Source organism: Rhamphochromis longiceps, linkage group LG10, assembly GCF_057381845.1.
Source record: "Rhamphochromis longiceps isolate RC_006_pf linkage group LG10, R_longiceps_female_GT1.1, whole genome shotgun sequence".
In the NCBI taxonomy this organism is placed as follows: Eukaryota; Metazoa; Chordata; class Actinopteri; order Cichliformes; family Cichlidae; genus Rhamphochromis; species Rhamphochromis longiceps.
Window position 1 is genome coordinate 33,472,618 of NC_140566.1, and position 13,943 is coordinate 33,486,560.

General features: G+C 41.2%; 1 protein-coding gene across 3 annotated transcripts in view; it reads left to right on the plus strand.

Moving 5' to 3' along the window:
* The window catches only part of LOC146661242 (rho GTPase-activating protein 7), a 127,192-nt gene that overhangs the window by 98,396 nt on the left and 14,853 nt on the right, over positions 1-13,943 (plus strand). For 2 of the 3 annotated variants that reach the window (XM_085421338.1, XM_085421340.1), the window contains exons 2-10: positions 2,784-2,855; positions 2,947-3,028; positions 3,992-4,055; positions 4,585-5,162; positions 5,248-5,449; positions 5,691-6,071; positions 7,529-7,836; positions 9,453-9,629; positions 13,636-13,795. In XM_085421338.1, the coding sequence (XP_085277464.1) occupies positions 2,784-2,855; positions 2,947-3,028; positions 3,992-4,055; positions 4,585-5,162; positions 5,248-5,449; positions 5,691-6,071; positions 7,529-7,836; positions 9,453-9,629; positions 13,636-13,795 (2,024 nt within the window). The remainder of the gene's footprint in view (positions 1-2,783; positions 2,856-2,946; positions 3,029-3,991; positions 4,056-4,584; positions 5,163-5,247; positions 5,450-5,690; positions 6,072-7,528; positions 7,837-9,452; positions 9,630-13,635; positions 13,796-13,943) is intronic. The other variant, XM_085421339.1, reaches the window with a different exon arrangement.

Below are 13,943 nucleotides of genomic sequence, written 5' to 3' on the forward strand. Positions count from 1 at the left end.
TGTCACATCTCCATCAAGACGCCAGAAAACGGGCTCAGCATCTTACTATCCCGTTACGTCAGGGTCAACATAAACATGCTAATTTGACTACATTTTACCATTCAGCCTGTTCCTTTCATTCTGTCTCCCCCTTCTGTCATTCTGAAGGTTTAATATCCGCCTGTGTTTTCATATCGGGACCATCTGCTGTTCCTCTGACCGGGGGGGAGGGAGACCACATCATAAGCCAAGTTTCCATCCTGCTGTCAAGCAAATTTTAGTCAAAGTTTTGAAAAGTCACATATAGTAAAATGAGAATTAGATGCCTTTTCTTCATGTCAGCTGAAGTGAATAAGTAGGCAGTAAAAAAAACCCAACCAGCAGACAAGAAGTGTTAGAAGAACAAATCCGTCATGGCCAAACGGCTCCTGTTTGTTCTTTAGTGAAGACTAATGTCGGCCATATTTCATGCTGTCTGAATATGAAAACAAGAAATGCCCTTGGCAGTATTCTGACTGCTAACTGCGACGGGCCTCTTCTGCGTGGAGAGAGAGCAGGTTTAACGTTTCAGGGGGAGTTGTGGTGGACAAATATTTTGAGAAATCCAAATCCTCCTCCTGAGCCGCACAAGCAGACTGACAAAATGGTTTCTGTCGCTGCTTGTTGTAAACATCCTGGATCAACTAAACGTATTCCATGCTTCCAATCACAGTTTTCCACACAAATACCGGACGGCAGCTGAAATTAATTGATATTCTGGTGTGTGCATCTTTCATGTTGTTTTGAAGTGGGGAGGAAAAGTGTTGAAGTATGCATGCCTGTTTCTATTCCTGTTTCTCATCTAAGTGTGTGAACAGGGAAGAGCATTACTGTGTCAAGTGTACTTTACTGTGTGTGTGTTCTTTTTAAGGCGTTTTGATAAAATGGTCACTTAAACAAACAGACTTTAATTTAACCCCACCATCCTCAGTGTTACTCTATAGAGCTGCAATAGCCACAAATATTTTTTAGAGGTATGAATTTAAAATAAACATGCGTGGAATCTTATAGCAAATGTAGAAGATTTATGCTGCTTGGCAATATTTTCCGTGTTGCAGAGTTATGACAAATCTATATTTTGGGGCCGTTTATATTTATGAGTGCTTATTCCCCATTTTATAAGTTGACTTACAGATGAGGGTTAGCACTGCTAGCAGCTGTATTGACAATTTATAGCATGCCCCAAAGTAAACAGAGTTTTGGTGGGAATAAAACAAAACTAAAGCTGAAAGGTTTTACATTTGCACTTTTGCATTGTGTATAAATATTTATAAAGCAATTCAAGAAGAAAAAAGTTAGCTAGGCAACACTGCTAATGACTTAATCAGAAATGTGGCACTTACACCTATATAATTAGGAAACTACTTAAAATGTGTAAATTATTAAATATCATAATGTTATATTGTGTTTGTTTTAATGCTGCTAGCTATTGCTAGTACTAGCTAACATGATAGCTAAATTTATTCGATTCCTACTACGTGTTAGTAAAAAGAGTGCAAAAATGTTTTTATCCTTTTACAAAAGTAATGCGTTTTGAGACTCTTGACTAGCTCATTAGTTTTACACTAAAGGGGATTTGTTGTGTTTATTTGCAAACCTACAGACATTCACTGAACTAGCTTAACTGTCCTTGTTTTAAAGCTAACTATTTTGGAGGACACATTGTGTTGCTAATGACCTTCTCTGATGTCAAGGTTTTCTGTGAGACTGCTGAAAATTACCTTTTAAGGCAAAGACATGTTAATTCTTGGTTGTGATATTAGCTACTAATAGCTAATGCTACTAGTCGTATGCTGCTAGCCCACACTAAATGAATCTGTCATGTCGTTTGCAAAACTCGCTTATTTTTAACTAGCTAAACTGTGTTTTACCATATTAAATATTTGCAATAGCACATTGTGCTGCTAAGTAATATTTATCATTTAGAACCCATTATATTTTGGTATCTGATAATATTAAATCAACACACTTAATGTCACTGGCAGCTCATTTATTAGAGTTAGTACAACCTGTGCCTAATCTGGGCTACTTTTGGCACTGATGGCTCACTTAAACAATGTTGTGTTGACCAAATGAGCAGAAAGTAATGAGGTGGTTCTAGCATGGGTTGCAGGAAGTTTAATGTGGACTGGATGTAGCCTAAACATTATGAGCCAGCCTTGACAAGTGTTATTTGAGCCAGATGTGGCCCAAACACCTGACAGCTGGTCCATATACGACTTGTGGCTGGTTTTAGGCAACCAGAATCACCCTGTGTCACGACTGCCAATTAAAACCAGACGTATTTATATGTGGGATATGGAAAGCTTAAATCAAAGATGCACACACTCCAGATGTATTATGCTGAAATATCTGTGAAGTTCAAGCTTTGTCATGGTTTGAATAGAAAATGAGAAGTGTGTGAGAGCTGGTGTGTTGATGAGCCCAGCCATAGCAGCGAGTCTCAGAGGGAGAAGGTGACAGATGGCAAGAAGTTGAAGAGGAGGAACCTCTTTTCCCCGCTCTCTCAAGAACCCCCATCCCCACTCTTAGCCAATTAGCAGTGATTAAAACGGCCTCTTCCAGGAGTCACAGTTAATTAATAGCCTGAACGTGCTTCCAGTTCTTCTCCCTTCATGTTCTTTTTTTTGCTTCCAAATGCAGATGTAATTAAACTTCATAAACAGACAGCTGATTAAGTGCAAATATTTGCCCTCTTAAAGCGGGCGGAGCATGAAATGATTATAATTGAATCAAATGTTGTTTTCTTTTCTCTGTGTTTGCAGAGATTGAAGCCAAGGAGGCCTGTGATTGGCTGCGAGCGGCCGGCTTCCCTCAGTATGCGCAGTTATTCAAAGGTAAATATGAGACTGTTCAGTCAACTCCAAGATACCAGAGCGTAACCCCAGACGCCGTCTTATTGTGCCATTCGTCTTGTCTGTGTTTCAGACTGCAGATTCCCCATTGACATCGAGTGGGTGAAGCGCGATCACCACTTCCTGGATAAGGATGCACTCGAGTCGCTCTGCAGGTAACGAATGCCAAGCGGGAGCGTAATGCAATATTATGGACAACTTTCAGCAAGTTAATAAAACTTTAAAGTCAGCAGCAAACTTCTTAAGTATTTTTCGATCAGATTCTAACAGACCAAAAAAGTTCCCAGAGGATTTTCAAGATCGATGCATTTCAATTTCTTGGTACAAATACAAATTTTGGTACAAAAAAATCCCTGTTCACTCCTCTAAGCACTCTGGATCAGATAGTTGTTGTTTTTTTTACTCTGGGACTATATGATGTCAGAGAGAAAGAATAGTTAAGTAATAATATGAAGCTATGGAGCTGAAAATGACTATAATACATGCAGTTTAATGTATCAGTATCCTGCACTCATTTACAGGCAGGTCCAGTACTACTACAACTTTAATGGGCGTAGCATTTTTGTAATTTATATCATCATTATTATTGTTGCTGGATTTTAATTTTCTTAATTTTCAGATTCAGTTTGGAAGATGAAGACTAATTGTTTTTCAAAACTCGCCTGACTCTCTCTTCTCCAAAGAGCCCAAGGTTTTTTTTTTTATTTTGACCTCGCAGTCTTTGAGCTGCAACTGACTAAATATGGAGTGAAAATAAAAACAACAGCCTAAGGTTTACAAGAGTGATCGAGGGTTTTTTACACTGAGCACAAACACTCCAACAACAGTGTGATCTGTGCCTGATTAGATGTTATTCAGGAGAAGCTGGATGTTTGGTGCCTTGCTAAAGGGCTAAACTGTGCTGGCAAAGACAGAGTTCTTTCTTCACGTTCATGCTCCTGGTTTGGACATTAAACTTGCTGCCTCGTGATCCCAGAGTCATATTTTAAATCAGATTTTCAGGTTTGAACCACAGGTCTTTAGTTTCGTAGAAACTGTACTGAAGGTATTGATAAACAAGTACGAGCTACAGTGTGCCATTTAACCTCCATTCACTCTTCTTCCTCTTCCTCTTCCAGGAGGTTAATCACTTTAAACAAATGCGTGGAAATGAGGCTGGAGCTGCGGAGATCAAAACGCAGGGTGAGTCCTGAGAGTGAGCAGCGAGTAACTTGAACGCAACGGGGCGCTCATATCAGAACGGCTGGCGCCACGCAGGGGGCCTTCACGCCATGAAATCTGCTCTTTAAGCCGCACTTGGAATTCACTGATATCAGCTGATCGCTCCTCCTGCTCGATGCTTCGTTCTCTAAGAGGAAGTGTTTGATTTGTTTTTTCATGCCTGAGTCTTTATTGTCTTGTATTACCGTGAGGTCTCTGATGTCACGTTAAATTCATGCAAACAAACATAAAATAGCTTTTTTAAGCCAGGAAAGCGCTATCAACACTACAGACAGTGAAAATATTTTGACTTTTGGCCCCTTCTGTTGCATCAGGGACAAAACTTCTGCACTTCCCACCATGCAACTTATGCAAATACACCTTTAAACCCCACGCCATAACTGTGCAGTACAGGTTTGCTGTTAAAAACAGGCCATAGTTGTGTGTTTGTGTGGTTTTCAAACATTTTATGGGTTTGTCTGAATGGGCCATCATCATCTTCTTCTTCTAGGGAGATGACAGTGGTGAGGAAGACTTCTGTGCCATCAGCCCCAACTGGACCTACGACAAGCGGACCCGACAATGGCGACGCCTGGACTCCGCCGTGGATATCCTCCGACTGTCCCCCAACTCGCCTGATGTGTCGACATGCGATGACCACCATGATATCTGCTCCATCCACAGCTGCAGCAGCACTGAGAGCGAAGGCCACGAAGAACACCAAAAGAGACTGCGAGAGCCGACTGATGGCTCCACCGTCACCACCGCAAGCACCCCAGATGACCTGGAGAACAGCAGGAGCTCGTCCCGCTGCTCGTCCTCGAACAAGACCCCGTCCCTGGATACTTCTCTCAGTGGACCCCCCTCCCCCGGTGGAGGATCCTCCAGTATGAGTCTCGAAGCCGAGAGCTGCTACCCCGAGAAACCACCCAGGAGGAAGTGCACCACATTGCTGAGGAAGATGGAGAAACTGAGGCTCAAGGGGGTATCAGGTGAAAGCAGCAGCAGGGGTCGGGCCCGGCGTGTTATAAGCAGGCCTCTTCTCGTCCAAGACGAAGAGAGGATGGAGGGGCTCCACTGCACGTCAAGGTGAGGCTGTCCATCCTACCCGGCGTTGACTCCAGCATCATTAACCCTATGTGTCTTTAACTTGTACCACCCTGATTGTATCCAGTCTGCAGGATCAGCCCAGCAGTCATGCTTCTTCGTCGCCCTCGTCTCCTCACACCATCAGCAGCAGCAGCAGCAGTAACAGCCACTCAGAGAGCAGCAGCACAGTCAGCACGCCCAGCCCGGTCACTCGGGTGAGGAGCAACTGCAAACGATCCAGCAACAACGTCGTGGTTGGCGGTGGGACGAACCACACAGGACCAGAGGTCAGAGCATGGACAAGATTCCTCCAGACCTTTTATTTCATCTAATCCTAACCTTTTAACCTTGACCTATATAGACCTGTATAGTGACTGACTCTGTTTCATGTATTAAATCCTTTTTGTTTCCCGTTTCTGAATGGATTGTGACGTAACCTAAAACATTAGACCGTTCCCATCTGTCTTACTTACCAACAGCAAAGGTTTCTTCTTTATTCGCTGACTCCAATGTTCTCGTTATTTCTAGGACTACAAGAACCAAATCAACAACAACAATAACAACAGCCACCAGAACATGGTCTTCACGATCCCCCACGGACACAAACCAGGGACCTTTCCCGCCTCCCTCACGCACAAACACGCCAACCTATTACCCATCAGCTATGACACCTCCGTGAACTGGAGGACTGGGAGTTTCCACGGTTATCGGACGCGTCAGCCAAGATGCCATGGGATTTCTTCTCTGGCGACCGGGAGCATCTCATCCTGCGACGTTCCGAGCCCACTGCCTGTGCTCGATTACCGGTTGAGCGTCTATGACAATGTGCCTGACCACCGCCAGCTGTCTGAAAGTGAAGGCGGCAGCGGTGGAAGCGCCAGCGATGCAGACCGGATGAGTGAGTCGGAGGTGGGTTAAATCACGGTTACGGTATTTTTATTTTATACAATAAATAAGTACTCTATATAATATTACACTGACGTTCTTCTTTGATGGGGAATAAGGTTATAATAATATCCTTAATATGATGCCAAACCACCTTGTTGTTCAATTTATGTTTGTTCAGCCAATCAGAAGAAAATTGACATAAAGCGAAGGGGAAGGAAGAAACTGCATCTTATTCAGACAGAGGATGAACTGTCGACCCAGAATGACACAAAGAAGGATTATTTTGAAGCTTGACTCATACAAAGCCAGTGTAGAAGAGTCCAAGAAATAAATGTGGAGTTGGAAATGAGCATAATGCATCCACCTTTCAGTGTTTTCTGTATTGCTGTTTTTGGACTCCTAAATGGGACTGTATGCCCTTACAGGTGGAGACATAAGTTTCAAAATGACATATTAAGCCAAATAGTAATATGTAGAAAATAAGGACATCATTTATTTTTTACTATATTGTGTTTTCATAGAAAAAAAGCTTTAAAATTAAACCTTCAAATGAAATTTAAAACGGGTAAAAACAGGAGGAGGCGCCCTCTCAGTTCCCCTTTGGCTCTGCTGCAGTTCTGCAAAAAAGTACAAAATCTCCAATCAAAGTATATAATATTGTTGTTAATGTAATGGATTATATTAATTCTGCTAAGCTAAGCTTTGGTATCAAGTTGTAAACTAATCTGACAAAATCTAGAAGTCATGTAAAAGTAGATAAGAAATATTACTGAATTAATTAGAAAATGGCTTTTTATTTCTGCTCCATGAGTGTGGGAAAAATCCCAAAATTAAACCCTTAATATTACAAAATCTGCTAACTTACAAAAAGGAGAGAGATAGAGAAGTCATACAGCAGAATAATGTTTGCATGATATTTTCATTATTTGTGATTTTTGCAGATCCCACAGTGTGCCTTCAAAGCTCCAACAATGATGCTGCAGAAGATGCATTTAACTGAGTCTCGTATCAGCTGTAATCCAGCAATCTCTGCTATTAAAGCTGCTGTAAAATGCTTAAAACATGTGCAAACCTCTTTGCAACCTGACTCCAGCCCAGTTAAATCTACATCTGCTGTTAGTGATGCCTGACCTGTTATAAATGAGGGTCTCCATGTCGCTTTCCCTTCTTTATACTTCCTGTTTGTGATGGGTGGAGAAGGTGTAAACAATGTACTTTTTGCTGTAGTCACCCCAACCAAACTGATTTAAAAGAATAAAGCACTCTGCTTGGTTCCAGCCAGGTGTTCTTTCCATTACTGTACCTTTTGTCTCTTGCTTCAGTTCCTTTGTACATTTTTTATGCATCTGAGGGCCCCACAGTAAACAGGAATATGTGGGCCAAACATTAATTGCCATCTGGGCTCCTTCTTGTTGTTCACCTACTAAACAGAACACCAGTTAACTAAGTTATTCTTCTGACCTCGTTATCTCTCTCAGGTGAGCCGAGTGCTGGCAGGTGAGGACGTTTTCTCAGCTCTGGACAGCGTTTTGGAGAAAATCAGTGATCTCCAGCAACTGGTGTCCTCCTGGTCTGAAAACCTGTCTGAAGATGACAGTCAAAGAACCTCCTCCTCTTCCTGCTCTCAGGACTCACCTGCTCACGGCTCCTCTGCTGCCTCCCCCTGCCCCTCCTCGCCCCGCCATATCAACCTGGAGGTGCAGCTTTCAGAGGAGGAGGAGGAGGCTGAGAACTGTGAGAAGGTTACCTTGGAGTCGAACGCCGTATTACGACGGAGAAAGAGCAGGTGAGTGTAACGTGATTCAACATTTCACAAGCTATATAACTCAAAGTGTTTCACAGGTGTTGGTAAAAACTGATCAGGGTCGTTTAAAAAAAGACAAATTCAGGCTGTACAGACATTACTGGATGCTTGGAGAAGCCCTGGACACAGTGAGTGTAAGCCAAGTGTTAATAATGACAGTTATGGGGATTTACTCCCTCAGGCATCGACCAAAGTAAGAGTGAATTTAATGTCAGGCACTAAAGATAAAAGCAGCAACCTCATGCTGCATATGTGTTTTCAGATATAGCGCAATAAAAAGTTATGAAGCCTTTCAGGTAATGCAAAGTAAGCCATACTATTAGTGTATTTGCTCACGGGCACTGCTTCTTTCTCCTGTACCCGTAACAATGTGGGTGTGTGCACTGTTGCTGCAAACTAGTGTGTTTTTTACACCACTAAAATATCCCATTACTGGATACACCTGTCAGCCTATTCAGCTTTTTCCTATTTTCTGTCATATATATCTGGTTCCACGGGTGGATGTTCACATTAAGCACAGCCAAATTTTAAGGTTTCATAATGGTAATGAACTTTGAAGAGCTGAAGTAACGACCTCATTTTTTTCTGGATAATTTCTTTCTGACATCAAAGCTCAAAAAAAGATTTCTCGCCAAGTCTAAGCGAAAATTTGGAGTTATCTCAAAATTGTGGGATATTTCAAGATTGTGCGTTATTTTGTGTCACTTACTTAAAAGTAGGTGAAACCTTTCATAGAACAAACTGAAAGTTTCAAGTCAATAAACCAAAATCTCTGAATGAGAGGCGGGAAACCTAAAACACAAACACGTGATTTCTTCCTTAGGGGATACACTCCTTTGACTTAGTGCCATACTCAGGAGTTCGGTGCTGTACATTTTGATTGTGACTTTGCCTTACAATCAAGTGCATTTATTCAAGTGATTTATAGAATTAACCTCCAGTCATTTATTTTTGGACATATATGCAGTTGATTATGATTTTGCGGCTGTTTTGTTTTCTATACATAGATAATAATCTAGAAAATCGGTCTGTGCTTCCCACCCGACCCTTGGAGTATTGATAGCTGTAATATTTTTGATGAAGCCTTGGTATTATATATTTCCAGAGTTAAAGGCCCAAATCTGATGCTTTTTAAAAAGAAAAAAATGTAAATAGGACTGTAGTAGCAAATAGTTTGGACCCAGAAGGAATCAGAACTAGAAGATGGGCCTGTAATATAAATATAGGTTAAAATAAGACTTTTATTATGTTCTAGCTGTTTTGAGCCTGACCCTTGTAAGTTTACCCAGAAAGCTCTTTTTTATTTTTTTCTCCTGAGAATGATCAGAAAACAGAGCAAACATCCAGGGTATTATGCTTGTTTAGGTTTGTCTACATCAAAGAAAATATGTCTAGTTTTCCCTTGGATTAGGCGTAAAACTGATTTGGCTGAAGTTTCTAACAGAGCTTGTGTTTTTCAACCACCCTATGTACTGTGAGGGCTTCTTCATGGCTTCATCAAATATTCATAAGTTATTCAGAAAAAAGGCAGCTGATTCTGAGGAGGTCCTTCAACTGTGCTGCTTCACGCCATGATACGGTTATTCCGGTGTCTCCAGCAGGGTGAGCCAACAGCTCCTCTGGTCCAGCGAGCAGAGCCTGCCCTCCCTGCCCTCCAGTCCAGGCGTGGAGAACCAGTCCGCCTCCCAGTTCCTCCTGCTCCAGAAGCTGTCACTTCTCAAACTCACCGCTCTGATGGACAAGTACTCCCCGTCCAGCAAGCAGGGCTGGAACTGGTAAGAAGTGTGAAAGGATGGAGCTTAGTGGGTGATTTCATGCATGAAAATAAAAGTTAAGTTCAGCGGAGGTCGAGAAGGTGAGAAAAGTCCACAGATGTGAGGAGAAACTTTTTCAAGGAAACAACTGTGGGAAGGAGGACAGGTGGGCGGGTGCAGGGTAAATATTTCAGGCAGCCTATTTAGAAAAGTCATTCATAATTCATTGCTCAGGTGCAACCTTGCCTCATCTGAAAAAAACAAAAACAGAACAACAACACACTTCAAGAGGAATAAGCTCCCCCCCCAAAAAAAAAAACACAGGGAGGACTGCCAGTGGCTCACCTTGAGTCTGTTTTCCTGTGAAATTAAAGGAAAGTGTGATCTGTAGTTGTTTCTAGTTGGCATTCATGCACAGTGGCTTATTTTGAGCTGTATTGTGTCCTTTTAAAGGGTCAACACATTTACATTGTTTATACTGCTGCGCCAAATGAATTGGAAAATGACTACAAATAGGAGTACAGATAAAGATTCAACATTGCTAAATTACTAATTCAACATTTAGCTTAGAATTTTATTGGGTTAATTTAACAGTAGGTATATGACCCTGTTTAAGAAAGATTCTGTTTAAAATGAGACAAATCAGCAGTCTTAATTTACTTGTGTAGCATCTTTCATGAAGGTACGTGTAGCTCTGTGTGCTCCACTGATAGCTTGTAAGACAGAGCAAAATGTAATTGTAGTAATAAAACAATAAAAACTAAATGGATAAATAAAATACAAACATTTTAACCATGTAAGACCCAACCCATCAAAAAATAGCCAGAAAATTCAGATTTTGGGGGGGACTGGCATGTGTAATAACCCTATATCATGTTGTTTATGATATATTTTAATGATATTTATTATATAGTTTTTATATCACATTTGATATATTGGGAGGTTTTTTTTTGGCCATAACATTATTTTAAAAAACCCACGAAGTGAACGTAATAATGCACCTCTGGGTAAAAGAGGCTAAGTTGCGCTTATGTACCGTACACGTGAAACACCTGCTATTTAGTGCTAACGTATTTGCTTTTATTGTGAAGTTGTTAAGTCACAGGGGATTGACTCGCTTTTGGAGGTAACCTCAAGTGGCGACTACAGGAACTGTTTTCAGTGTTAATGCTAAGCTGAGCTACCTATCCGGTCTTTAAGTGATGGCGTGATGAATCCTGCTTCGGGGCTCACTCTACTCTTTGTTTATTAAGGCTGTTGTGTTTTTAACATGTTTTAATGCTTTGTAGCTTGTTCTGTTTAATCCCAACAAGCACCTAAAAACAGTCAGTGATCACTGTCGGCCTCTCTCGGTTTTATTACCGTTAATCATTTTAAAGCTCAGTTTTTAAAACCTTACGATGTAACTACAGCCCAACAGCAGTATATGAATGACTAACCTCGTATTGTGGATTGATTATGTCAGTTGCTCTCCCGACTAAAGTTTGGTGCGTTTACAGCATCCTGCCATGCGATTGCATTTGTCCCTAACCTTTGGGAACCCTCACGCTAACTTTTATCAGGTGGAAAAAAAGTTAGCGTTCATCCTCCAGCTTCACTGTGTTTATATTATGCTAACATAGCTGTGTCGCTAGCGGTCACGTAGCACATCATTATATACCAGCTAGCCCAACTTCAGTAACCCTACAAACGTCACTGCTGTTTAGTTTTCTGTCTTCATTTATGTTGGAAGTGATAGCAGAGCTGTACGTCTTAATTCGTTTCGGAAATCTCTCCGTCAGAACATGCTATATTATATTCAGATGAAAACTAGCGAGCTAACTTCCTGCTAACTTTTAACTCTATTAAATTTCATAAATTCGGCTTTCATGGATGCCTGGCTGTTGAACTTAATTGTTACACCTGGTAAAGCAACAACGCTGATCATTTTATTAAAGATGAAAGGATTTAGACCGTTTTTAACTCTCAGTGATCGTATGACTTCGGGACCTGCAGCAGAATTTGGGCCCAGGTTGCAGCTACATATTTATCAGAAAGCCCTAAATGTGGTATTGATCTTATTTCAGTTTTCAGTAGAAAGTGAATAAAGTTCATCCAAGTATATCAAACTAGTCATTTTATTGTAGAAGAACTTAGCTCAGTTTTTTTGTGTAATCAGTTTGAATCTTCCTGAGGTGGTAGGAGTGTATGTCGTGTTTTCAATGTTGCTATCGGAGCTTAACATGCAAGTTCTGAGGACAGGGTAAACACAAACGGATACCTGTCTGTTTATTAGGAGTGTTAAAGTCAAGCTTTACTTATGCTTTAAATGTAGGGCTTCACTTATTACTGACACACATGGCTGTAATGAGATCAGCGTTTCGCCTCCTACACTGTTTTTGGAGTGAACCCACGTTCAGAACTGAGACTAATTAATTTTTCATTTGAATAAAACATTCAAACATTCTGCTTGTTTACGTTGCTGAGCACTTAGGTTTTCATTATTATTAATATTATTATTATTGTTGTTGTTGTTGTTATTATGTGCTCTCTGTGAGCATGTGACCTGCTTGTTTTACGCTTTGGTAGAAAACCAATTTGTTTTTGGTCGTGGCTGTTATGCTCAATGAGATAAGGCTGGATGTGGGAATAGAAAACCCTCCTGAAATTACTCCTGGTAGATATTCCTCTTTAATTTTCAGGATCAGACGTGTGTTTGAAGGGAATAACAGGGAAAAATTCCTTTGTGGAAGCAGGTTGGGGAAGAAAGCTTCCTACGCTCCAATTTGGCATTTCAAACTGCTCCGCTGGGTTAAAAGTCTAATAAACGGCATGGAAGGGAAGGAGGAAAGCATTGCACAGACGACCTCTACGACATTACAGAAGAAAACATTAAGTTAACATTTGTGAAGCAAATTCTGAAGTCTAAATGACTTATTCTCACTCACATTGTGTGAAAATAATGTTCCTCTTTTAGCCGAACCAAATAAAGACGATGCTGTTGTTGGGACTGCGTTGGGATATGTTTCACCCCATCCATAAAGACCCAAACAGGTTTTGGTAGCAGGCTGTAAACAGGTCTGTTTCTGCTGTAAGTTTGGATATTTAAATACGGGACTCTTTGGGGATTTACCCACTTTTGGAGCCGGCTACAAGGAGATGGGCGCTCGTATGAACACATATGAAAGAGGTGTCAGTCTTACCTTCAGCCTTAATAACAAAGAGTTAATAAGTGTAGCTCTGTGTGCTCCGTCACTTCAGCACAGTTGGGAGAAATGCTCCAGCAATAGAAGAAAAACACCTCCAGGCTTCAACAGTTTGATCAAGTCTCCTCATTTCATTGATTTAATCACTGATGCCAAAGCGAGCTCTTGATGATTAAAAATACGGCAATTAACTGCTGATTGGGGCGCCTGATACTCGGAGGCACTTTGCTCAAAATAGCCGGTTTGTTTCCGAGAGAAGCTGCAAGGAAAAATGAAGGAACGGGAAAGGGAGTGGAAAAACTCTAAGACATTTGTCCTTTTAGAGGAAGCTTCAGAGACGAGACACGGTTTTATAACTTTTAGAGATAATGAGCCAAGTAAAAGAGAAGAGGTTTAATTTATATTAAAAGACTGCAGTTTTATTCTGAGTGCACTCAGCACTACAATTCCCAGCTAAAAGGCAATCATTCAGTCATTACAAGGATGCTGGTACCAGTTCAGAAACACAGGGAAACTTTAACAGTCCTTTCAAAAGTTCAGATCTCTTTGATCAACGTCCACGGTTTCTGAATGTTTTTCCTGCAGCGCTGCTTTGAATGGCACACACATTTTAGCAACCACCAGAGACTTATGCAATCAAAAACTGTTTATTTGGCTCTCCCTTCAAAAGGAAACACTTCCAAACTGCCTTTTTCCCCCCAAACACTCGACTGGTTGAGATTACACATTCTTGAAATGCCTGCAAAATGATTTCAGAGTATACATTCATTTCCATAACTTGTCTGCGATTTTTATATATTATATATTTCACGGTCTAACAGCGGCCTCTCTCTCGCCTGCAGGACTGTTCCCAAACCCCCGAGGAAGACCAGGCCGATGGAGGTGAAAGGCCGACGAGTGTTTGGGGTTCCTTTACTCCTCAGTGCCCAGCAGACAGGAGAACCCATCCCCCCCTGCATCCTCCGAGCTCTGGTCTACCTGAGGACCAATTGTTTGGACCAGGTAAACCAACAAAAACCTGCAGGGATTGAAGAAGCTGTGTTTAACAAGCTGTGTCAAAAATGCAGAGTGCCGTGTTATTCAGTGGCCATTTGTGTTTTATTGAAGTTGAAGAGACAATATTTTTATTAAGTTTCACGGCCACATGTGC